At 45.5% G+C, this 26,911-nt stretch overlaps 1 protein-coding gene across 1 annotated transcript in view; it reads right to left on the reverse strand.

Moving 5' to 3' along the window:
* The window catches only part of ELAVL4 (ELAV like RNA binding protein 4), an 88,566-nt gene that overhangs the window by 6,588 nt on the left and 55,067 nt on the right, over positions 1-26,911 (reverse strand). Inside the window, exons 3-5 of the mRNA XM_064589175.1 lie at positions 18,798-18,901; positions 3,032-3,185; positions 1,148-1,373 (exon numbers count right to left, since the gene is read on the reverse strand). Of these exons, the coding sequence (XP_064445245.1) occupies positions 1,148-1,373; positions 3,032-3,185; positions 18,798-18,901 (484 nt within the window). The remainder of the gene's footprint in view (positions 1-1,147; positions 1,374-3,031; positions 3,186-18,797; positions 18,902-26,911) is intronic.

Genomic DNA, 26,911 nt, shown 5'->3' on the forward strand with positions numbered 1-26,911 from the left:
GGGAAGGAGGAGTTTAGGGGTTAAGATTTTTTACAATTAGCTTACTATTTACAACCTGAAAGCTCCTCCTAGCAAATTGCCATTATGTTATAATCTCCCTCATGTTCAGTATTTTACTTGGGGACAAGCTATTCACACCATGGGGCAGTAGTAACCATAGTTTCCACCATTAGAAACCTGCTGGAAAGGCTTTTTACATAAATACTGCATGTGCTCTCACACAAAATAAAAATTAGATGACTTGGACTCTTCATGAAATCATTAACCCTTTCAAATTCCCAGGACATGGGAGGACGCTACTGAGGCTGATTTTCCTCCTCCTCATGGCCAGATGGAGGGCCTACTATCTTTCCATGTGATGTTTGAAAATGAGGGAAAAAAAAACAAAAACAAAAACCCTTTCATTAAAGAGCAGTTGGGACATGGGTGGAATCAAAGAATTATTTAGAATTATTATGGGTAGGTCAAGAATGTTCTTATCTCTTGTACAATAAAGGCAGTCAAGTTTGGACTGCCCTCATGAAGTGAAACCTGCCTTTCAGAAATGTCCCAGGAGAAGGGAAGTGCCCCATTGCACTGGGAGGGTTGGGTGCCTGAAGGAAACGTTAATAAGACTTAGGAAAATCTTTCTTCTTGTCTTCCCAGAATCTGCTGACTTAACAGTCAGAGTGAAGTTAACACACAAGGGAATACCTATGCTACAGAGTTTCCTGCAGAAAAAAGGAGCACAGGCCAAACCACTCTCCCTGACAAGGATCTGCCTCCTGGCCTACACTTTTCTTTGACTTTATTGAAAGCCACTCCCTCAGCCTTAAGTCTAAGCTGTTGAATGTGGTCACTTATTTGTGATGAACTCCCGTTGGAATCTTCTGGTTTGGTTAAATGTAGGAATTTTGTTTTAATCCAAGAACCTGAAGTTTAACCACAGTCACAGCGGTAAGTTGAAAGGGGGCTTGGAAGAGCATCTGGTCCAACCATTTCATGGTACAGCAGTGGAAACTGAGGCCAGGTGGGGAGGTTCACACAGTGACTCCTGGGGGCGGAGGTTCTTAACACTTGCCCCATCTTTCAGGGCTGTGGGTTTCCCTGGCCCTCGCCCAGCTCTGCACTCGTGTAGCAGGGCCCTTTCCCCCGTGGGTGTGCCTACCTGAACCTCTGGGCCTGGTGGTGAAGTGGGCCAGGGTAGCGCCGGTTGGGGGACTGGTAGAGCTGGGACAACAGGGCCTGGCTGGACTTTTGGCTGGGGTTGTTGGCAAACTTCACAGTAATCGGTTCCGTAGCACCGCTGGGCTTCTGGCCATTCAGCCCTTTGATGGCTTCTTCTGCCTCGATTCTCTTGTCAAACCGGATGAATCCCACCCCTCTGGACACTCCTAGGGAAAGAGAAAGAGCCTTCATAAAGAGTGAACAAACCAAACTGGTTAAACATCTCTGGGAAGAGATGGGCAGGGCCCCAGGGATATTCTGTGGGGAGTCAGCCCATTGGTGGGGCCAAGGCTGAGCCTGGCTCCCTGCATCTCTCTCACCCATCAAAATGCATCTGCCTATGTTTCTGCTATCATGGCTCTGGACAGGTGACTCCCACCCACAGAACACAGGCACCTCTCACATCCATTCCAGCCTCTAAAACCGGCCCGCTCAGTCCTTGTCTCCCTCTAGTTGCTGTAACCCATCACCCACTGTCCAGTTTCTAGTCCTACAATGCGCCCTCCACACCTAGTGACTACATAATCTATTTGACAAGCGAACTCTGACCACATGATACCCTTTAAAAACATCCTTTATACATTTTTCCTAACTTTTCAATTTACCCTGTGCATGGTACCTGTTCCTCATTGCCCCCCACTCCACACACAGAGTAACAACCCCCTCCACCACACACACACACAAAACCCTTCCGTGGCTCCATGTTGCATAGAGATGGAGTCAGACTTATTAGCATGGCATTTAATGCCCCTGATGATGTGACCCCAAGTCCCCCGTGGAGCCTCAGGCCAGCCATACTTGATCTGCCACACATTCCTGGAACTGGTTGTGTTCTTCCTCGAATCCATGCCTTACGATATGTCCTCTCCACCTATTCTACAGGATACGTCATACCCACCTAGAATTCTCTATCCCTCCTTTGTGCCAGATAACTGCAAGTCATCCTCCAAAACCCTGCTCAAACATCACCTCCTTGACGGAGCCCTCACAACAATCCTGGCTGGGCACAGCACATGGGGACATGGGACAGCCCCCGAAGGTGCACATCACACTGGAGTCCTGCAAGGGCAGGCCTATGCCTCCTTCATCCCCGGCAGGGTCCCTCTGCGGTGGCTGGGGGCAGAGCTGGCTTCAGTAAGGGTTTGTCACATGAGTTGAATGATAAACACATGCTAAACTGCTCTCGGGGGGTGTTTTAAATTGGGATCAAATGTGGAGTAGGTGAAAACATTTTGTCATTAAAAATGCAACCCAGGGTGGCTTACATTTCTTACTGAGAGGTGGTGGTTGCCTTTCTTTATGATGGACAAAGTACCACAGTACCAGGCCCTGGCTTCATGTCCCTGCACTGCTACTAACTAGCTGGGCAGAAGTCAGATCCCCCACTTTGGACCTCTCTTTTCTCATGTGTGAACTGAGGCAGCATGAGGTTCCCTCTAGCTCTATCATGCTATCATTGGAGCCGAGCTCTAATACAGGTTCTTTTCACATACAGAAGTAATGTTACTTGGTTGAGGGTTGAAAGAGACTTTGAAGGTCATTCAGTCCCACTCACAACCTAATGCCTGAATCCTCTTTACAGCCCTGCCAAGTAGTTTAGCTGCTGCTGGAACAGTTCCCATGATGGAGATCTACCTCCTAAGACAGCCCATTTTAAATGTGGGCATTTGAATGATAAGAAGTCTTTCTCCTAAGTCAAAAATCTGTGTACGCATGACCCACATCCTTTACCCTAAGTAACCATTATCTCTCTGCTCCTATGGGTCACAGGGCTCTAGCTGTGGCATTGAGACACAAGGAAAGAAATGACAAAGAAACACTTAACCTGTGACTTGATCAACCAGGATTCGAGAGGTGATGATACGGCCATATTGCGAGAAAAGCTGCTCCAGTTCCTTCTGGGTCATCGTTTTGGGAAGGCCGCTAACGTAGAGGTTAGCATCCCTGATTGAGGCAGAGCTCGGACGGGCATATGAGACCTAAGAAAAGGCAAGAGGAGCTAAATCCATTATAGCAACACCCTCCAAGTAGAGGCTGAGTCAACCACTGAGATGGCAGCCCCTCGTCTATCATTCTAACTCGTGGTGTCAGTTTAAATAACTCAGTAGTTCAGATTCTTAGCTACTCTTGTAATAGTAGTGAGAATCAGGAGAACAGTAATAGAGGAACAAAAGGAGAGTTGCCGATAACTTAAAACAAATGCACAGATAAGGGTCTCTAAGTGCAGAACAAAATAGCTACTGTATGGCGGCTGTTAAATGCAGAACTACCCACGCATGGAGTTCTGAAGATTTACCTCCTGCATGTGGGTGTATAGATGATTTACTGTATCCAACACATAATAATCTTTGAATAAACCAAAAAAAAAAAAAAAAAAAAAACCCTCCACGAATTTCTGCTCTGCAGATTCTCTCCTTGCCACCCTCCCCACCCCCAAGCCCTTCGTCTCCAACACATTAAAGTGATCAGGTTCTCTGCAAGATTTTTTATGTCCCATCCTTTGTGTTGTTCCAATCTGCTCTCACAAGGTCTGCTCTCGCAAGACAAAGTGCCGGTGAAATGGGGCTTCATGAACATCTGCTTGTGAAACTGGATCTGTGACCTTGTCATAACATCTGCAAGAGGCAGTTGCCATCTAACTTTGAGGAGGACCAGATAAAGCCACAATCAACAAAATGAGGGCAGGGGGTAAAGGAGGGAGGGAGAGGGCAGGGGGAGAGAGAAGCGAGCCTCACGGATGGTTATAATAAGTTCGACTTTGTAAATTTGTCCTCCCAGATCTCTCAACTGCTTTTTTTCCCCCAAAAAGCTAACACAGAAGTGTAAACAGATCTGAAATTCCATCTGCAAGAAGCCAAATCTGTAGCAGTACACATAAGCAAAGCAAACCCCAGCAGTCATTAATTTTAGACTTTCATTTACTTATTTATTTATTTTTTAAGAAAACAACATCAGACATTTGAAATATAATTTACAGCTAGTCTAACAAAAGCACTTTCCTGCTAAAGCTATTTCTGGGGCAGTTATGGCTCAGAATAGATGATGAAAACAGTCATTTCAGAGCACATCTGACAATGTTAGACAGGAAGGGACCTATATGCCTGAGCATTTTTCAGTTGCGAGTTTTATTTAATTCATATAACCAATTTACAAGGCCTGCTAAGACTACAGGGGTGAGCGAGTGTGTGTATGCGTGTGTACTGTGCACATACATGTGTACAGAAGAAAGTGTACGTGTTAAACTGGACCCTCGTCATCCCAAGAACTAACCTCAGGCAGTGAAGCTGACCTTGCATCTGAGAATGGGTCTGGTGGTGGATCTAGCAAAGAGGAACGAAGGCTGAGCAGACCCCTCACCCTTGGCACTCTTTCCCTCTCCAGGACAGAAATGCTGGGTCCCTTTATGGGTTCCACACTGAAAAATAGATGTTGACTCCACAGATAAAATGATGTGAGTGATGAATCTGGCCCACTGGTCTCCTCCTGCTGATGGAGCGAGTCAGCCTATCTGCAATATCTACCCCTTCCAGCAACTCAGGGGTGGCCTCTGTAAGCTCTTTCCCAGCACAGGGCTGACATGCAAAGGGACCTTTACATGGCCCGTCCTCGGGGAGTGGGGGCTGAAGGACCGAGAGTCTCATGTGACTGCTTGGACAGAGCATCACTCTACATAAGCCTCTCCTACCCCATCCTTTAAAGAACAAAGTCTTTCAGGTTATAACCCAGCAGAACTATTTTTTAGGCTTGAGAAGGGAGGGGTAGGGAGAAGGAAAAAAGACCGTTGTAGTGATATGTTCATCGTAGTAAGAGTTACACCTGTCTCACCCCTGCCAATTACTAGACAAATTAATTATCTGAATGACATTTGTGCTGCCCCAAAACATACCCTCCTACTTCTATGTCTTTGCTTGTGGGGAAAATTTTGCCACCTACTTTCTCAGGCCCTGATCCTATTCTCCTTTAAGGCCCAGCTCCAATGTCATCTTCTCTAGGCAGCTTTCCCTGATCTTACCTCCTCCTAAAAATCCCCCTTGTAGGGCTCTCAGTGAACTGCACCCATGGTACTTACTTAACCCGTTTGGACCTTGATTCACCATCTTTCTATCTAGTCTGCTAATCATCTAGTTGACTGATCTCCTTGTGGTCATGGGGTGTGTGTGTGTGTGTGTGTGTGTGTGTTATTCATCTTTGCGGCTCTAGCTCCCATCATAGAGCCTGGTACCTGCAGAATGCTCAACACCTACGGAAAGAATAAATGAATATACCCACAAAACATAATGAATGATGTGGGCCTTAATGACTCTTTGGGACTAACTGCAGCTTAGATTCCTCCACTTAGGGGGATCAACAAGAGTTAAGCATCCAGAATCATAGCTGTGTTTCCCTATTAAGCTAAGAACTAAGGGACAGGTTTCCTATTCCCCAGTGTCTGGGGTTGGTTGGAAGGACTGAAAGAAGACTGTTCTACGACTAGACACCACCTAGAGGCCTTCTCTTAGCGAACATTTCCCGAGGATCTACTATGAACCAGGCACAGTGCTGTGTGCTGGGAATGCACAACAAGCAAGAACAAGGAGTGGTCTCTTGCCCTAAAGGATTTCCAAGTCCAGTGGGGACAACAGACAACACACAGGAGGTACCCAATAAACATGAGTCGAATGCAAGAATGGTACACATAAGGACCAATTATCACAATGCCCCAAGATGTGTGCTATTCCAGGGCTATATCGCTGGGACTGGAACACTGAGAAGGGGAGACTAATACCCCTTTTAATTAAGGGTTAAAAGGGCCAGGAAGGAAACAGAGCTGAGGTGAGACTGGCGGTGAGACAGGTGTGTGGTGGGGTCAGGGAATGGTGGCCTTATGATAGCCCTCCTCTGCTGTGAGGACAAATAAGATGATGAAGGTCAAGAGCTTAGTGCCTGCTTGACACCCAATAAATGCGCAGTGGATAGTAATGACCTTGACACCCAATGGTCTGGGAAGCCAGAGCTGGGGGAGGGCATGGGCTGGGGACAGACCTGCTAGGAAAAGAAGTTGGCACTGGAGAGTCTATGACAGAACCAAAACCATTTCCCCAAGCCTCATCCAGGGAGAATTACTGACACAGATCACAGCCACAGAGCAATAACAAGTCCCAAAGGGAAAGAGCAGCACTTCGATCATTCACCAAACCTAACTCTTGCTTAGTTTTTCTCCTTTACTTGGAACCTTAAGTCTCTTGTTCTCTTAGTCCCCTGTCCAGGAAATCTGTAGAAGTGGGTGTGGGTAAAAATGGCAGAAAAGGGATCTCCCTACATTGGATATCCAACTGCTCGTCCTGGTATTTGCACTTTTCAAGTATCCTCATACATTTATGAAATCCCGAGTGACTACAGGTGTCAGGCACATGGTTGCACTAAAACATTTCTCAAAACTGATCCACTTCTAGCCCCGGCAGAGAGCCAGCCTTTGCTGGTTTGTTAACCCCATTAAACTAGTAGCCTAGAGCCCAGGGCTTCCAAAGCTGAAGGCAGCACCCTAGAGAATCCCGTGCCTCAGACCATCAGGATCCTACTCGCTTCATTCATCCAGAATCTCTGAAGACAAGACTGGCACTTCTAGGCTGGCACTGATCTTGCTCTGGAGCTCCGAAAGAGCTAGAAGTGGGGACGCTACTCCTCTCTCTCTCGGTAAGGGTGACCCAGAGGCAGGTGACTTTACAAATGATCTTGATAAAAGATTTGTTGTCTCTCCAAACTCCCCATCTCTGCAGGCTTACCCTAACCTCGACGCCCCGCAAGAGTGACAATACAGTGTGGAGTTTATGAGCCCCGACTGTGGGCTGGCTCTGGCACTCACTAGCTGTGTGACCTTGGACAAGTAATTTGATCTTGATAAATCTCAGTTTCTCCTACAAAGGGGGACAATTTTCTTTCGGTGAGTTATTGTAAAGAATTGAGATAATAGATTTGATGTGTATAGTGCATTCCTAGAATTTAGTAACTATAATGTAAATATTATTATGTGGTAAGTACTACAGGCTTTGTGGGCCAATGTGGGACTCTAGCCCCCATTGGGACACACCTTACAATTTTACGGCACAAGCGGACATCTGGGGTACCACCAGCGAACATGTACAGAGGCACCGCCGTCCTCCTCCGTCAGCCTGGGGGAGTCTGGGTCATCCTTTACTACTTCACTGCCATGAATTTCCTCTAGCACATTCCCACAGATTCCACTGTACTTCCCAGTTTCCACAAAGCACTTCCCATTTCCCAAAGTGACTTCGTAAGGCTGCTCTCAGTGATTCTCACCGAGGTGGTACAGTAGGCGTTAGCATCCGTCACTAACGGGGCAGCCAGCCCAGGGCTGCGGGCTGCCCCACCCACACAGCACTCACAGGTTCCGTCACCTGCTCACAGCCAGGGGTCGGCCTGGGCAGGGTGGGAGGAACAATGCAGCCTGGGGAAAACATTTCCCGAGTCCTCTGGCAACCCCTCACCCCCTGTCTAACCTGCCACGGTACAGAAAAGGACAGGGCTTGGAAAGCACGCTAAAGGCTTGGTTTTGGGTACTGGGAGACTGGTAAGATAAGAAAAGGCATCCTTCTCTGCCTTGGGAAGGGGCTCTTTTAATCAAATCCTGGCATTAGAAGATGAGAGTTAATTCATTCCTCCCCTTTCGGGACAGTTCCTGTCTGGCAGGCCCCATGCTAGTGCTGGTGGATCCTCAGCTTCAAGGACCCCACGGCCCGGTGAGGAAGTGAGCAAATAAATGAAGAGTGCAGTACAGAGGGCTGTTCCCAGCAAGGGGTTACTCATTTCCCACTCCCAGTGTTAGCGTCCATGTGGAGGGAGACCCCGGAGTAGCAGTCTAGGCCTCTCAGTCCCCCCTTACCTCCTCCTCTCTGAGGGAGGACTGCAGGGACCACTTGGAACAGGTTTCAGTAAGGGCAACGGGCTCGGGAGCTTCAGCCGCTGCCTGCCTCCTCCCTTCTGGCAGCCAGATGCCAGCTGGAAGCGCACTTTCTGTTTCGGGCTCTATACGATGGGAGCAAGCTCCGCTCTCATATGGGGAGGCCTGTGGTGTCCACAGCACCTGTGACAGGGGCTGTCAGTCTGTCAAAGTGTGGGGTTCTGTGTCAGGAAGCCCATTGTGTTCAGGAAATCCATCCGGGACGTAATCCGTAAAAAAGGTGACCTTAGGATTTAATACGCTTTTCTTTTTTGTCTTATCTCTCCATTGGTTTACAGCTAGGACGTGGGAAACAAGGGCATCACTTGTTAGACCCCTTCGAATTATAAGAAGGATCTCTATCATTGACTGGATGTTTTCATGGGCTAGGCATTCTATTCACAGAACTGCTAATCTCTACAGCCGCGCTTCATGGTAAGTGGAAATAAAGGTGACAGGTGCCGTTGGTGATCCCAGCAGAAAGCATTATCCTTGAAATCCGCTTCACAGAAACTTGGTGCTGGAAGTGGCCTCACAAGTTCTGGGCGAGATCCCACGCAGCAGGCCACCTGCCTTATATGTTACACAGGAAGCTCACTGCTTCATGAGGCGCCCTGCCCCATCACTGGCCATCACTGATTATGGGCAAGCTCACCCTTCTACTGAGTTCAAACGTGTCTCTTCTACAGCTCCCATCCTTCTCTTATTTCTATTCTAGCTCCACACACTAGAAGCATCCTTCCTGTCCGCATCACCCCTTATCCTGTGGGTTTCTCTCACTGATAGGTGCTAGTTGGAGCATCAGGCAACTGTATTTTGAGACAGGCCACTCCAAGGAAGTTCTTGTTTGTGTTACTTTAACTGACACTGAGCATCTATTCTGGAATGGAAAAGAGACAAAGGTTAAGAGCAAGGGTTTTGGGGCTAGAAAGATAAGGAATTAAATCCTGACTACTTACTAGCTGTGTAAGCTTGGGGTAAGTCACTTAACCTTTCTGAGCTGTATCGCTTGAATAACATAGTTTAGAAGCTTTCTAACAGAACACTTGGAGCATTAAACAAGCTAATGCATATAAGATCTCTAGGCATTATGGGGCGCCTGGGTGGCTCAGTTGGTTAAGCATCTGACTCTTAATTTCAGCTCAGGTCATGATCTCAGGGTCAGGAGATCAAGCCCAGTGTCCAAGCTCTGCACCCAGCAGGGAGTCTACTTGAGATTCTCTCCCTCCCTCTTGCTCTGTCCCTCACCCTGCTCTCTCTCTCTCCCTCTCCCAAATAAATAAATAAATCTTAAAAAAAAAAAAAAAAGGTTCCTAGGCACTATGCCTGGCACACAGGAAGTGCTCAATAAATAGCAGCTTTGATATAACTGCTATGGCCTTATGTGAGACGCTGGGGGTACAGAGATGAATATAACAGTCCCTGTCACGTAGAACTATTAATCTAGCAGAGGAGACACACACAGAGACCTATCTTTTCAGAAGATCAGGCTGCAGATTTTCCCCAATCTGTTGTAACACCCTACTCTCTGAGTGAGCACAAACTCCCCAGAGCATACGGATCCCAGGGGGGATATTCATTCCAAAGAGCCCAGGAGAATGACAGTGGAGCATAGACTCTGGCACTGCCAGGGCCTTCGAGGAGCAAACCCTTGCAGGTACCTCAGATCCCACCTCCGGGAGCAGGGAGAGAAGAAAGAAGCCAGCTGGCTCCTAGAAACAACAGCTTTGATTGTGAGGATCGGCTTACCCTTGTGCCCTGCCTACAGGCAGAACAGGTGTCTGCTTATGAGGCCCCATTCCTCATACTTTCCCCCACCTGTCACCTGATACGATATTCTTTTATCAGGGGCAAGAACCGATGGGAATGTTTCTAATGAGCCCCAGTGGTGCCACTTCTCCCTGCTCAAAACCTTCAGTGGTTCTCCAGCACCTTGCGATGGATGATCAAATCCCTCATTTTAGCATTCAAGGCCCTCTCAGATCTGGGCCAACTTCTCACATCCTGCTAACTCTCCATGCACCCTGTGCCACAGTTCAAATTTAAAAAGGTCAGTTTTCTGAATATGCACTTAAGGTTTCTACTTCCGTCTTTGTTCTTGCTATTTGCTCATCATCATGTCAAAATGAACCCCTCCCATCCCTACAGACCAGGCCTGAATGCTGCCTCCTCCAGGAGGCCCAGACACGAAGGACTGCCGTCTCCTTGAACTCTATAGATGATACACATTTCCATGGCTGCAGCTATCACAATGCCTCCATCATGGAGTTCAAGACTATCCAAGAATATCATGAGAGTATCTGGCATACAGTAAGCTGGATAAACATTTCTTTTAAAAAAATGGTGTAGTGATCTGTTCGTATGCCTACAACTTTAAAAAAGTCCACTCATTACCAAGGGGCCTTACTTAGTACAAGGATCTTGCTGCCTGTCAGAAAGTAGAGATGTGCTAAAGGTTTCATGGGCTGGTTGGCGGAAGAGCTGGTCTCAGAGCGGAAGACACTCAGTCTTCTCACTAAACTGCACCTCCTGATTCTTGCTTTATGGAAGACTGATAAGGTGACTATCGCCACGTGGGAGCCCTATTATACTTCCCACTATACAAAGCCTCTATATATGCTGCCTGAGGCTTAATAAGACTCAAGACTCTTTCCTTACTTTTGTAGTGCATCTTTGAAGCATGTACATCTCTGAAACATGTAGATGGGAAAAAGTTTTCCCCTCTCATGTAATTTTCACCTAGGGGTAACCCTATTCACTTTTGTCTTCATTCTGGGGAGCATTACTTGGGCAACCCACTATAAACTCTGATGACCCAGAAGTGAGATATTATTTGTTCCATTTTCTGGATGACAAACTCTGGCTCAGTGAGATCAAGTACTTGTCCAAGGTCACATAGCCGGATGAAGACAAAGCTGGATATGACTCCAAGTTCTGGGATCTTTCCACTATGTCAGGCTAATGTGGACAGTGAAATAAAAGCTATGTGTTTGGCACAGACGGCCACTTTCCTGGAAAGTTACCAAGGTGACAAGATCACGCTATAATATTTTATTAGTTAGATTGTCAGAGCTGGAAGATGAGGAAATGCATCCAGAGAAGTAAAGTAAGTTGCCCAAGGTTATCCTGGTGGTTTTGACAGAGGTGGGACTTGACTGACTCTTCGTCGTAACTCAGAGCTCTTTTGAATGGACAACAAAGGGGAAGGGAAGTGGGATTGGCTCTATGATCTTTGACAGACCAGCTGATTTGCCCTGGGGCTTCATGATAGCAACGGAGAAGAGATTCTTTATTCCCCACAGCCACTGATGTTTCAGGCCAGCACCGTCCAATAGAACTTTCTGGGATCATGAAAATGTTCTAGATCTGTGCTGTTCGATGGTGGCCACTAGCTATATGTGGCTACTGAGCACTTCAAATGTACCTAGCATGACTGAGGAACTGAACTTTTCATTTTACTTAATTTTATTAATTTAAATTCAAATTTAAAAAGCCATAGGTAGCCAGTGGCCACTATGCTGGACAGAACAGTCTGAAGCCCAGAAACCACACAGAAATACCGAATCTCAGAGCTCAGGGGACCTTTAGGTCAGACTCCAGTGTGGTATAGGAATCTCTTCTACATCATCCCCGATGACTCCATCTGAATGTCTGACAATCAGAGACTCACTACCACCCAAGGCAAATGTTCTCCCCTGATAGCTGCACAGGGTCTCTTCCCGAATTCTTGAAACACAGGACTGAGCTTCGGAGTCACTGCAGACTTCTTTTCCCATAGAGAACAGAGAAGCAACCATTGTGGATGAATCTGTCAGTGCAGCACCTTCTTCGCCGTCTTCCCTATTTGCCTCTGGATAACCCTTAGAATGTCTCTTTAGAACGTGGGGCTGAGAATAGGACACAGACACCAAGGACAGGTTGACCAGAGTGGATTCCTATGATCTGGAATCCACAATTCTTCTAACACAGCCAAGGTGAGCTGGTTTTTCTAAGGCAGCTCACATCCCCCTGTTGGTGTCTTTCGCACTTGTAGACAACTAAAGCCCCGCAAGCCCCATTCCACACACTTCTGAAAACCTACGTGTCCTCTCAACCTGTACCTGTCTGCTTTTCTTTTGTAATCCAGACCCAGGACACTGTGGATGACCTTTAAGATACTGGAATCGTAACAACCTCACCGGGCAGAGAGAGCAGGGACGCTCTAGGTCGATCTCTCAAACTCCTACACCTGTATCTGAAATTACTCACTCAGAGGAAGTTAGCAGGGCACTGGGAAGCAGAGCAGGCAAACATAAGCTCTCACAGGACAGAAAGCGCTGCCCGGTGCAACGGGGGTAAACGGGTCTCCAGTTTCTACCGCTGTGGCTGTGTGCTCTCTTAGCTCCTTGGGGATTCAGTGATCCAGCCTCCCCTGCTGACCTTGGCAGGGAAGTGCTCCCACACTGCTCTGACTGTAGCTGTCATGGGGGAGGAGAGAAAAATGCCTTTTTATTATTAATAAGACAGAGGGAGGCAGTCTATCATTTCTGGGTGGGGTGATACCAGTCAGCAAAAAATGATCTGCTAACTCTCCGGGAAGCGTTAAGAGCAAGGATAGGAGAAATAATTGCTTATGCCGAGTGCAAAGAAAAGATGCTTCAGCGGAATGAAGGCCTTTAGCAAGGCAGGTGGATGGCGGGGCGAGGGAGGGTGGGAGGGAGGTGCAGCGACCTGATGACCTTGGCAAGAGGAAGAAGCGGGAGGGGCAGACTGGACCCTGCAAACTCCAGTGTGGGGGGATCCCCTGGAGGCACCGTTAGCGCTATTAGAAGAATAAAGCGAGAATGGAGAAATGGCTAAGCAGCATCGCTGCACACAGATGCCGGAATACAGGAGCTCAGTTTGTTCTCCTTCCCAGAGAAGGGAAGTTTTTTCCTTCTGAGAAGCCCTCACTCACACCTTCCCCCCTTCTCCAGTCCTGCTCCCTCTGGAGCTGGGCTGCTGCCTTGTGATAAAGCTTCCTTCCTACTCTCACAGCCCCTCTCCTGAGTGCCTCCTGGGTTCACTCTGCGTGGCAGAGGCAGCCTTTTGTCCCCTCATCCCTGCTCCAGTCCCGAAATCACTCACACCTCCAGTTTGCACAAGAGCTGTGCTCTGGGAATGTTTTCTTAAAGTCGTATTTTTATAATTTGAGTAATAGCTTAATGCAATTATTAGAAAAAGACAAGACAAAGTCATTTGTAAACCTGTAATGCAATGACAAAAGGAAGGAAATATATAAAAACGTTGTTTACAGTATTGAGTTGGGTATGGCTGATACTGCCTTCATTATATGATAATGTATTTTCCAAATTATTCGTAACTAAGCATGCCTTGCTTTTAAAATGAGTAAAAAACCTCCCAAAAAGCTGATGAAAACCAGTGCCTAAGGCTGACAAAAACCTCCAGCCTGCCAGCCGCTGGTTTCATCCATCAAACACCCCCAGTGACACACCACTGCCAGATGAGCCTTCTTGGAACTTTACTTTGACCGGGTCCCTCTCCTGCTCCAACCTCTCACAGCTTCCTACTTCCTGCTCCTCCACCCAAACCAATGGGAACGCCTGCAGCCCCAAGACCGCCCTATCCCACCGCATTAGAGTTGGTCCTTTGCATGTTTGTGTTCCCCACGAGACAGGAGCCCCCACGGAGGCAGAGCAGTGAACACTTCTGCTCCTCCAACTCAGGTTAAAACCCAAACTTGTGTCCCACTACTCTGAAAGGTTTCTTGGGAGTGACTCCAAACCTTCATATTCCACTTTGGATCACTTTTTACTCAGTTGTAACTTGAATATCAATCCAAACTTTTTGTAAAGCTATTCCTTTCGAAGGTACTACAGACCATCTCATTTTCTTTGTTACTAATTAATACAACAAAGAGCTGCACCACTACAGCTGAATTCAATGGAGTGCTTCCCATGGAGAGGCTGAAATTACAGTGTGAATTCAGAAGCTGCTGTTTTAGAACACGTGGAGAGAGGAGAGAGCCCAGGACTGGGACAGGCATCCGGTGTGGGGTCAAGCCGCACCGGAATCATTTCCTAGAACCCACAGCCATTTCACCCAGTCCTTCCCAGAGTCTAAAATGATCTCTGTTGGAGACAAGTGAGGAAAAAAGCTAAACAAATAGCACTCCCAAAGCCCTAAACAGGGCAAATCATCTCCACTGGGCTCAGAGTTGAAATCCTGAGAAAAGACCCAGTTTCCCAAGTGGAGCACCAGGCTGGTCTGGCAGGCTAGACATGTAAACCCATGGTCCATGCCCCATATCCTCTCTGACACACATGGATGGGGGACTCCCCCAGGGCACTGCCATCCCTAGGTCACCTAGATCCCAGGACCTGGCACAGAGCCTGGAAAGCAGGGGTTCAAGAAGAAACGACCTGAAGTCAGGTCTATCCCCAGGCTGATGGCAGAAGCCCCAAACCACAGGTCTGTTTACTGAAGAAACTGGAGGGACCACACAGTTTGTTTGCTTTTTATATCTCCTCCCCATGCCGGGGAGTATAACCTGTGTGTGTGTGCGGAGCCAATACACACCCATACAACCTCACAGAACGCATGCGCTGCTGAGCAAACACACAGTGTGACCTTCCAACACTTACAACCCACTGCCAGAGTTATTTTTGAAACATGCTTCCTGACTCCAAATCTCACTTGCCAAGTGTGTGATCCTGGGTAAGTCTCCTAACGTCTTTGGGCCTTACTTTCCTCAACTGCATAAAGTAGTGAATAGAACCTTCTTACAGGGCTATCTTAAGGAGTAGAGTTAATATATGTAAAGCACCCAGCCCTAGAGATGTTTTCAAGGATTAAATCCTATCAAGTATGTAAAGGGGCTAGAACACTGTTGGACACAGAGTAAATATTCAGTATAAGGTAGCATTACTATTATTCATTATTCATTATTAGTATAATTATAATAAGTAATCATTATTTCCTTCTTGTGGCAGAACCCTTCACAGGACCTTTGGATGCTAACTCAGGTCAGCTGCTGGTCACTTGTGTGCCTTTGGACAAGTCACCTCATCTTTGAGCCTGGCCACTTTCTCCCACGAAACAAGTTATAATCCAAAGAATAATCCCTCTGTAGTCGCATGTCTGCAAACATGTACTAGATATTTCTAGGAGATCACTGTAACACACGCTTCCAAAGAATGTACTTGTTTTTTCCAGATAGGCACATTATCTGCAGCCATCCATACTACTCGTAGGGGCTTAATTAACAAATCATGCTCTTTCTCTGCTTTGATGCTGTGTCTGTGCCAAGACTGTATTCTCCTCGACGACAGAGGCCTGGCCTTGCCTTCCACGTGCCTTCGGCACTGGGACACAGTCACATGACATCCCCCTTACTAAAGGGGCAGAGAAAATTTGTTAACAGGGAACCATCACTTGTGGGCACCTTCCCCTAGCAGTCCAGTAACGTATCATTCACTTCCAATAGGCAAAACAGTATCTGGGTATTCAAATTGGACTCCAGGGGCTGCAAACTGTTTGTCCACAGGTCAACTACTAAATTTTGTTTGACCTGACCACCTATGCTTTAAAAAAATTTTTTTTTAAAGATTTTATTTATTTATTCATGAGAGACAGAGAGAGAGGCAGAGGGAGAAGCAGGCTCCCAAGGAGCAGGGAGCCCGATGCAGGACTCGATCCCAGGACCCTGGGATCATGACCTGAGCCGAAGGCAGACGCTTAACCATCTGAGCCACCCAGGCGCCCCATATGCTTTAAAATTTTTAAGTTGGTTTCCAACCTTTAAAAATTGAGAGGTATGGCATAAAAAAAAATATAGATCTTGGCTTTTATTGAATAATTGGAAGATCTGGCAATAATCTGGGCTTAAACAATCAGCAATAGCTGAAGAGTAGCTGCCCTTTTTATTGCTCTCCACCTCACTACAGTCTCCACCACTTCCTCAGGGCTTTCCAGAACTATCCAGAAATCTAGTTGTTAATCATGAATCGTCAGAACCTAGGAATTAAAAAAAAAAAAAACAAAAACCTAGGAATTAACTCTTGGTTTGCCTGCATCCGTGTTGTGCATTACATTTAAAGTAGGGTGTTTTGCACGGAGCAGTCCAGAAATGCACCGGAAATGTGAGAAGGAGAGACAAACTTGACCACAGCTTGCAAACATGTGCTAGATGGTTCTGGGGAGATCTCTGTAAAGCATGCTTCCAGGAGGATACTTATGTTTTCCAGACAGGCAAGTTATCTATTCCTTTATGGGATCCAAGGCAAAGAGATAAATCTCCTGTCACTTATCAAAGCAAACTGAAGCAGAAGTAAACAGTGGCCTGAAAGGCAGAAAAGAAATTTTAAAAAATTAATAAATGATGAGACTATTAATAGCACATGAAAAGGGTTTGCTTTTTTCCCCTCCCCTTTAATATGATTTTTACCTTAAACATTGTGTCCCTTCAGGAAAGGGAAGAAAAGTTAATAAAGGAACCTATCACTCAAACTTAATTTTTAGTATGGCAAATAAACTGCTTTAATGAAAGGGCTGAAATCCCTAAGTTTGCACATTAAATTTTCATTCGTAGTAGAGAATGGAAATTATTGATTCAGCCGTGGCATCATGCATTCTGAATCCTACAGTGCCTCGGAAGCCCGCGTTACTGCTGGGTGCAAATGTGTTGGCAGCGTTTTGATGCAGGGTGAGCACAGGGTGGGTGAGGGGGTGAGGCAGACTGTCTCCTCACAGAACAAAAATAATCAATGTTCCTCGTCTGTAAGATCCACCTAGACAAAGAACTGCTTCCGATGGCATGATGGATCAGGGGGTGAATTCTGAGATCAGGAAAGCCAGGTCCAATCAGTCTTCAGGAAGCCCAACAGCTTCATGGAATATATATATATTTTTTAAAAGGCAGAATGGATGTGTGATGATTTGATCCTAAACTCTTGGGAAGGTTTGGGCTTCAAGAAATACTGTAGAAGAAAGAAAAGTACTTTCTCCGTTCAAGGTCAGGGTGTCCATCAAGGGAAGAGTAAGTGTATGACATTCTAATGCTGAACTGGATAGCACAGAAAAATCAATCAAACCCACAAATACAGCCTCAACCTGCTGTGGCCTCAACAAACAGTCAGGGACGTGAGCCTCCCACCTTCACTTAAAGCATAAAAATAGGTATGTTTTCCTTTGAAAGAAATTAATCCTCCTGCCTCTCAAAGGACTACCCCATAATTAAACAACTCTTAATTATTTCTCCATTAGATAACTCACAGGGACTGATTGTAAGATGAGATGGAGGCAGCCTGAGTCAGGCCCATTTTGGGGTCTGTGTGTACCACAGACCGTATGAGATCAGGAAAGCAATCATCTTTAGAAATAAAACTAAACTCAATTGCAAAAGTAAAGCTACTTGAAGGAAGGAAGGAAGGAAGGGAGGGAGGGAGGGAGGGAGGGAGGGAGGGAGGGAGGGAGGCAATCATGCAATATATTCCAAAAAAAAGGTTTTTGTTTTGGCTTTGGTTTTGTTTTGATTACCTCCTAGCTAAGATTATCTTATACCAGTAGTCTCCTCTGTCATTCGGAATGTTGGAGAAGTAGCTCTGTTGGACCAAAAAGTTCTGCTTTTGTGTTTTCATACTCTGAGAGCTGGTGCCATCTATAGATTTCCATTCTGGGAGAGGTTTCTCTTTTGTCCTACTTTGCGTCAGACCTGCTGTCGTGAGGATAAGAGTGCCCAGGAGACACCTCCCTGTGGTGTGATAGGCTATGAAGGATGGGACTCATTAATGGGTTGGCAGCTGCCCTCAAGCAGGATGCTGCCTGGAGGTGGGGGAAGTAGGGGAAGGGAGGCTGAGGAGGAGGAGGCTCCATCCAGGAGACCACCACTGGCTGTGGGAGGGGGCCCTCAAAGCAAGCAGCACCACTTCCTGAAGGATCCCCACAAGGTGAAGTCTGAACCGAGAGAGTGACAGCCCAGTCACAGAAACCTCTGTCTGGAAGAGCAGGCTCTGGGTAACTGTTTCTCTTTTTCGACTTTAAACAATCCCACTGGAGATATTATCTACAGCTCTGATTATTTTCCAATTGCTCGAATGTTACTTTTTCTGTCACTCCTTTACTATGTTCCTAACAATTTTATAGTACCCATCCCTATCACACAAGAGTTTATTTATAACTGATTTTTTCTTTTCAAGTCTCAGTTAGGAGATGAACTGTCCACCCTTAGGTAAAGCTAAACTGTTCAGCCTGGCACACGAGGCCCCTGCCCACCTCCCATCCAAACTTAGGCCATGCTATTCTATATGCTGTTCCCCACTCATAATGTTTACATTCATTTTCACAGCTTCCCATGTGCTGTTCCCTCTGTCTGGAACATCTTCCCTGCCCCAGCTTCTTACCATGGCTCAGTTTTGGCCATCTTTGCAGACTTGGGCTCACAGGCCTTCTTGGTGGGTGCTGACACCCCATCTGCCCTCTGGTCCCTTCCCTCTACTCAGCTTGCATCTCATTCTTTGTAATGATCTGCATCCCCACTTAGTACAGTGGATGATAAATGTCCTTTGCATAAATAAAGAGCACCACTTCCAGCTCCCTCATCGCCTGGATTTATTAGATCAAAGGGATGAAATTTAACCAGTGCTTCCCAATCAGGAGCCAGCGTATCACTTCTTACCTTTATGGTTTTGGTCTGGAGTCTGAGTCCATTTAAAGTGTTGATGGCTTTCTCTGCATCCTTTGGATCAATATAGTTAACGAATCCATACCCTAAACTCTGTCCTGTGGAAACATTTTTAAAAAAAGAGAGAGAGAGAGAGAGAGAGAGAGAGAGAGCTCAGTATCTTTATAGCAGTAACACCTCCCATTGCAGTGAGTCAAAACCCTCCTCTAGTATATGGTTCCTTTTACACCAGGGTTTACCCCAGGTGGAAAAGTTTCCAGTTCTTCCATCTCTCACTTTGGTCAGCCTAGGAACTCACAGGAGTTGCCCAAGTTGGGAATGGGTAAGTGGCCCTGCCCATCCACATCCATACACAAGTGTCCACTTAACCGGAAAGAAGTGAGAAGGTAGTAAAAAGAGAGCAGGTGTGGTTTGTTAGATTTGAACTGAGTCATGGGGCTTTTCCTATCAGCTGTGTGACTGTGGAGAGGAGTCATTTAATGTCCCGTTTTTTCCCCCACATGTCTTCTCTGGAGATAACAGACAGATAGGTTTGTAAGCGTTAATGAGATCTTGTGTATAAAATGCCTACCAAGTACGTTGCCTAGAATATAGTAGCTGCTCAACGAAAGACGGCTATGCTATGCTCAGTCCTGTGAAACTGGGGCGAGCGCTGAATGCAGGAGCTGTGTCTGCTGCCTCAGTCATGCCAGCCACGCCCACACGCGGAGGAATGTAGCAGGATCTGAGCAGCAAAGACGGAGACATTTATAGTGAAGGCATGGCCAGAATCTAAAGCAGTTGCTACAAATCACTGGTTGCCCTCATCATCCTCCCAGCCCAAGAACAGTTAAAAAAAGGGGGGGGGGTGAGGATTCTATTGGAAAGAACTGGGGAGCTCCTAACACAAAGGGGAGAGTGCAAACACATTCTGCAAAGAGGGTTTTAGCTCCTTTAGGTGGAGATGGCATCAACTTGTCTGCAAAGAGAGGTAGCAAGTGACAGGGCTCCCCCCTAAGTGAAATAAAAATAATGTGCTTGCGATCGTGCCACTGATTATAAATAGTCCATCAGCTCTGCCATGTGTCATCAGCCAGAAATATCATTAGGAAACTTTACATTTTCTGACATACCCTTTAAGAAACACAGAGCTCGGGTGGCTGCAAAACCAGCTTGAACTTCCCAGGCAATGTTATTGATCTGTGGGTGGCAGCAGAGCCGAAGGGGAGGAAAATGACAGGACGTCACATGTCAGGGAAGACTGATTACATAAAGCTCTTTTTGGAGTACCCGGGCCAGTCCTGGGAGACAATACAGCAAAAAGCCTGCCATGTCCTGGTGACAGGAGCCCATTTCAGCAGCCAAAAAAATCTTTCCAACAGCTTCTGTTTTGCTGGTAAATGTCTGTGTTTGTGTTGGTTGTAGGAGGGAACCTGGGAAAACAACTTGGGTTCTGGATTGGAAAATGGGTGACTTTGTTATCCTTTATAGGACGCAAGCAAAGAGCATCACGAGGAATGGCTAAGTGCTCATTTTTGTCCCCAAAATGGAAAACCCAAAATGACAATACTTTCCATTGGAATGTTCCTTTGTGTTTTGGAATAACAGGGTTAGAACAGGAAAGACAGGAGCAAACTTTGCCAGATATACCCTTTATAGGCAGAATTAGTAACTGAAGAAGGAGGAGAGAATGTTGAACACACTCCAGCTGCCGGGCCCCTCTGTGTGCACGTGCGCCTACGTGTGTGCACGTGTGTGTGTGTGTGCAAGAGAGTAAAAGTGTGACAAAGAGAGGTGTGTGTGAATTACAAGACCCTGCCACATGTTCTGAGAAACTTTTGCAAATCTAAAAATATAAGAGACATTAGTTTAAAAATATCATTTATCCTAAATTTGGCTCCACCTCATCAAGCCTAACTAAATTCACCTAATTAAATCCATTTTCATCATTCAAATTTATCAGTTCTATTTTCCTTGTAAATAAGAGAAGCCTTAAAAATTGCAGTACTAAAATATTCTTACAATTATTCATTTTAAACAGTTATGCACCAAGTTGAGATGCTTTAAAGGGCATTTTTAAAGCAATAATCTGAATGATAAACCTTAGTTATGAGTTCTAGGAAACAAATCAGACAGTCAATCTATCCAGCTAAATTGAATTTGTATAAAATTAAAATGAATTATGAAAAAATACAGACAAAACACTCACCACTTAACTGCAAACATTGAACCTAAACCCAAATACTTCATGATTCATCACACTGATGGAATGTATGTGGAAGAATTTATCATGCCTACCAGTGGTGCATGTTCCCTGATATACTGTATCTTTCTCTCTAATTATTCATATATTTATAGAAATCTAAAATAAATATAGTGGCTATGATTTTTACATTCTATATTTTATCTTTGTTTTAGACCCTTGCTTGAGGTCCTAGGAAGGTTCCGAAGGTCAAGTGAAAGAAAGAACTCCCTTTTTTTTTTTTTTAAAGATTTATTTATTATTTTACAGAGAGAGAGGGAGTGGGGGGGGGGGGCATGAGATCACGACCTGAGCTGAAATCAAGAGTCAGATGCTCAACCAACTGAGCCACCGAGGCGCCCCAAAAGAAAGGACTCCTGCCCAGCAAGCTGTGTCATATCTACTCACCTGCCTGTATTGGTCCCAAACCCACCATCACCTCAGATTGAAGGCAATTAGCACAACTGTGCTATCATCATCTGTTCTAGGTTTAGAGAGAGACTGCACTTAACATCAGGAATGAGGGTGCTTTTTTTTTTTTTTTAAAGATTTTATTTATTTATTTGAGACAGAGAGAATGAGAGAGAGAGAGAGCACATGAGAGGGGGGAGGGTCAGAGGGAGAAGCAGGCTCCCTGCCAAGCAGGGAGCCCCATGCGGGACTTGATCCAGGGACTCCAGGATCATGACCTGAGCCGAAGGCAGTCGCTTAACCAACTGAGCCACCCAGGCGCCCAGGAATGAGGGTGCTTTTGAGAAAAACTAAAAACCAGGTAAACATCGTTTCAGAAAGGAAGAGGAGGGAAAGACTGGAGATTCTCCTTGATATGAAATAATGAGGTGCAAACTCTGAAACAGAACACTGCATTGAACAAGAGGGGGACAGAGGTGGGAAGCACTGCCGTGAACTGAAAGGCGTGAGATAAACTGCAGTACAGTGAAACTACCTGTGCTTAGCCTAGTTTGAGAACAGTTTCCTCACATGCTTCTTGCCAACACAGAAGGAGTCCAGCTAAGTCTAATAAAAAATACTCGATGGAACTAAGCAATCTCTTTTAAAACACTCTAGAGAGGATTAAATCCCAAGGTAGAAAATATAAAAACCCAAGCCTCATTTCTTTCAAAAAATATTAGTAGCAGGAGAGAGTGAAATGAAGAAGAATTCTATGTTTTAACTTGTCTGTATGGTGGGCATACATTGGTGATGAGTTTTGGGTTTGCAGTTCTATATTTAAATGCACATAGAAAAATATAGATGAAACACATTCACAAAAAATACCAACACTATTTCCATGGGGACCAAGAGAGCCACCATGCTGGGAAGGCCCCAGGGGACACAGTCTGGAGCCTAGAGCAAAGTGTGTGCATAGCTGCATCCCAGAAATAGGTCCATAAGGTCCTCTTATTATTCCTTTTCCCCCAAATAATTACATCTTCCTTTATCAGCAATAGCAAGATTTGACCATATACGTATAGTGACAGTATTTTCAGAACAGAAAATTTTTTTAGACTTTATTTTTGTTCTCAGTTTATGAGTTTATTTTGATAGCAGTTTGGTCAAATAAAACAATTAAACCACTGAGGTTATGTTTACTGAATCATCAATAAAAAATACAATCAATAAAGAAAAGATAATATTATGAAATGAAGGCTTCCACCCAAATTTAGAAACTATCATGAGTACCTGGCTCCTTGATACTCAGGTGATCCACAGTCCTTACATGTGACCACTCCTGAATACTCCTGTCCAGCAGGCATGGATGAGGGATCCCCAGTGACCATGCATGAGCAGGAAATGCATTCTTGGCAGTTTGGGATGGAAACTTAAAATTAGAACATAGTTTCCAAGGGGAAACAGTTATACATAATGGCTACATTTTAAGGCACTTCAGTGTATTTTGGATTAAAGAGGTTCATGTTTTTAACAAGCTTTTCTTAAATCTGAACCTGAATATCTCTGTTTTTATAAACTGCTCATATGCACATGTGCACACATGAACACATGATGCGTCCTCCTACTCTGACATGGCAACATCTCCATTCCGCTGTAATAATGTGTATACCAACTTCTCCCCCTGGAAACCAAACACTTCTCCTCACAAGAACTAGCTTATAAAAGTTTGCTTCCTCGAACATAGTAGGTGCTCAACAAACAGATGAAAGAGTGGGTACAACCAACCCTCATTTCTGGAAGAATGTTTTATATTTGGGGGAAAGGAGGGGACCCAGGGAATTCTTTTTGCATTTGTGGGAAAGGGAGAGCATGACAAGCTGACACCAAGGATCGGAAAAGAAAACACAAAGAATATCTGGGTGGGCTCCCCTCCAGCACAGCAGCACAGATCAGGTGCTGCCCACCCTCGGAGTTTCCAAAGTGCTTTGCGACCCGTTCTGTTGCATCTGACTCTCACAACTACCCCGCGGGTTTTCATTTCATAGATATGGAAACTGAAGGGGCACCTGGGGCTCAGTCGGTTAAGCATCTGCCTTCAGCTCAGGTCATGATCTCAGGGTCCTGAGACTGAGCCCCAAGATGCTTGGAATTCTCTCCCTTTCCCTTTCCCTCCCCTCCCCCCACTCATTCTCTCTATCTCTCAAATAAATAAAATTGGGGCTCAGGTCATGATCCCAGGGTCCTGGAAGCAAGCCCCACATCGGGCTCCCTGCTCAGTGGGAAGCCTGCTTCTCTCTCTCTCTCTGCTGCTCCCCCTGCTTGTGTGCTCGCTCTCTCTGTCAAATAAATAAATAAACTCTTAAAAAAAAAAAAGATATGGAAACTGAAGATCAGAGAAAATAGTGATGTGCCCTCCATTACAGAGCTGGATCTCAGTCTGTATCAGGGGTTGGCAAACTTTTTTACATACTGGGTGAGACAGTAAGTAGTTTAGGATTGGCAGATCCTCTGGTCTCTGCCATGACAACTTTGCCATTACAGCATGAAAGCAGCCATAGACAATAGTGTTCCAATAAAACACATTTAGAAAAATAGCCTTCCTTTGGGCCATAGTTTGCTGACTGTGGTTTAGATCTTTTGACTCCAAATCCAGTACCTTTTGCCATACTCACAGTTACTCCATTTGAACTAAAATGTCACTGACAACGATTCCAAAGCCCTGAAATACCTCTGAGGCTTTTTTGAATCATCTAAGAAAAACTCAAATTATCTTCAATAATTTGTGCTAAGTATCTTTATTGTACTCAAATTCTAGGAATCACCATCATAGCTGATTATAACCCCTCGTTTTCCTGGTCATTCTGGATAGGCACTGTTTTCCTTTGCCTTTGGGGTCCTGGGGGTTATGACAGCAGGACCCCAAATGTGACATCCTCATGGTTGATGGCAGCAACAGAGAAGCCATCCCTTTGCAGGGCTGGCTTGAAGGGACCTCAGCATTTCTGCACTGCCAACCTGCACACTTGGCTCTTTCTTTCTTCAAAAATCGTCATTCTCCAGAAACCTAACAGCTACTCCCCTCATCTGCAAAGCCCCCAAGGGGGCAGCCAGATGGGTAGCTGCTGTTGATAAAAACTTCTGAGTTGAGTAAGGAATTTTTGTGACTGTTAGAACCCCTAGCTCAGGCTGAAATTCTGTTCTCAAAGCACATGATAAAATCCCCAGTCACCTTAAGATCACCTGCAGGGCAGTAATCCGCATGCTGGGTTAACTGCAGCCAACTCTAAATCCCAGGACTCCCTCTCAGGCAGTCCGGAGATGACCTTCCCTGTTGTCAGATGCCTCAAAATCTACCTGAACACACCCTAAGGAGGGTCGGAGAGGCTTGCGCTGTTACTACACGCATACACACGTACTGTACACATATGTACTGTGTGTGTGTGTGTGTGTGTGTGTGAAAACTCTACTTACTGTATAACTTTGGTTGAGTCATTTAAGCTCAATCAGCCTGTTCCTTCGTCTGGAAGCATAGGGATAATCCCTTACCCTCACAATCAAAGCGTCATTGTGAGGGCGGACGATGTTACACACAGACCAACAATAGCTTCCATTTATTCAGGGTCCACCTGGTGCCAGGCACTGTGCTAAGTGACCTACTAATGTTTCTTTATTTAATCCTGTATGAAATGGGTACCATGGGGCCCATCGTGCAAATAAAGAAAATGGGCTAAGACATGTGAAGTAACCTGCCCAAAGGCAACCAGCAAGTAGGGTCCATGGCTAGGATTTGAGTAAGTCCAGGTCTATGTGACTTCTCAGTTCACGCTTTTCTCCCCACAGGGTCTGGCGTCTGTGAAAAGGCCCGGAAGTATCCAGTATCAGGTAAGCATTCAGGGGGATGAACATACCCTACGCTGGGGTCTCTTTCCCTTCTTAACACTGACTGGGGATGCTTTGAGGTGCTGGAGCATCCATGGCTCTGTTCCCACCCCTCCCACCTCTGTGGGTTTTACACAGTGTTGGGCAATCTGAGTCCTGGCTTTTCTTCTGCAAGCTCAGGGTTAGGAGAGACAACTAGTCAGAGAATTTATTTTCTTTTGGTAGTTCACACAATTGCCTCTAAGTATGGTTTAAAGCCTTGGTACGCTCAGTGTGGTCCCTGTACCAGCATCGATGGCATCATCTGGGGACTTGATACAGAAATGTAATGATGTAAGAAATGCAGCTTCAGCTTATTGCTGTGTGGCCTTGGCTAACTAACTTAACCTACCTACACCTTGGTTTCTGAGAAAGCTACACATCCTAATCCATAGCAACAGGGAAGGGAAGTTCTGATAGGGAAGTTCTCAGAATTTCTTTGTATACACTATTTCTTTTCTTCCCCCAAATCTGCATTCCTACTTTGTCCCTTTCGGCTGCAGTAATCTCATCTGTAAAATGAACTTAGTATTAGTTTTCATGGAATTATTAGGAAGATTAAAAGTGATAATGCAAGCAAAGTGCCTGGCATATAACAAATGCTCAATAAACGTTGGTTCCTTGTCTTTTTTCTCCCACACCCCATTAAATACTGCCCTCTATTATTGTCTATGAGAATGCTATCTCCTTAGTGAGGCCCCAACCTTCTTAAAGGTAGAGAATGTTTCTGATGCTTTACTTTTATATCGGAGCACGTGATGTGCAGCAGGCACATAAATTCCATATATAACAGGCACCTACAACATGCTGGATACTATGAGTGGGCCCTAAAATGACCAAATGACCAAGAAACTGTTTCTGACTTCAGGAGACTTAATATGTAGAGGGAAAGATGGATATAAGAATTAATTTTAGTTCAGCAAAAATAATAAATATATCAGAGATACTTCGTTTAAAACTATATATAGGAAGAACAACAAAAAAACTACATACAAGGACAGAGAAGAGATGGAACTGATTCTGACTGAGCAGAAGGCTTCCTGGAGGTGGGGGCATTTGAGTTCAGCTTTGAAGAAACAGGAGAATTTTGATAGGATTTTCCCATAAAGGGATGAGCTTCCAACCTGGGGGCTGAATCCTAGCGCTGCATAAATTTACCCCACAGGTATTTATTGAGCACCTATTATGTGCCAGCCATAGTTCCATTTACTGAGATTATAGCGGAGAACAAAAATATTTGGTTTCTGCCATCACTGAATGTATATTCTGATTGGGGGTGATGGAGCAAGACAAGAAACATAAATAAAATATAAAGTTTGTCATATGATGGTGAGTTCTTGGGAGGAAATAAAGCACAGAAGGGAGAAGACAGTGTAGGGGATGGGGTTGCAAATTTTTAATAGAGGGCCAAATAAGACTAAGGTGACATGAGAGCAGAGACCTGAGGGAGAGGAGGCAGCCAGTTCCCCCTATCTGAGGGAAGGACATCCCAGGCGAGGAAATCTGTGCAAAGGCCCTGAGGCAGGAGCATGCATGGCATGTTGGAGCAATGACAGAAGTGAACGTGAGGGCAACA

Source organism: Mirounga angustirostris, unplaced genomic scaffold (genome assembly GCF_029215605.1).
Source record: "Mirounga angustirostris isolate CCGP_5_RB_7025 unplaced genomic scaffold, mMirAng1.0.hap1 SCAF_4, whole genome shotgun sequence".
Lineage (NCBI taxonomy): Eukaryota > Metazoa > Chordata > Mammalia > Carnivora > Phocidae > Mirounga > Mirounga angustirostris.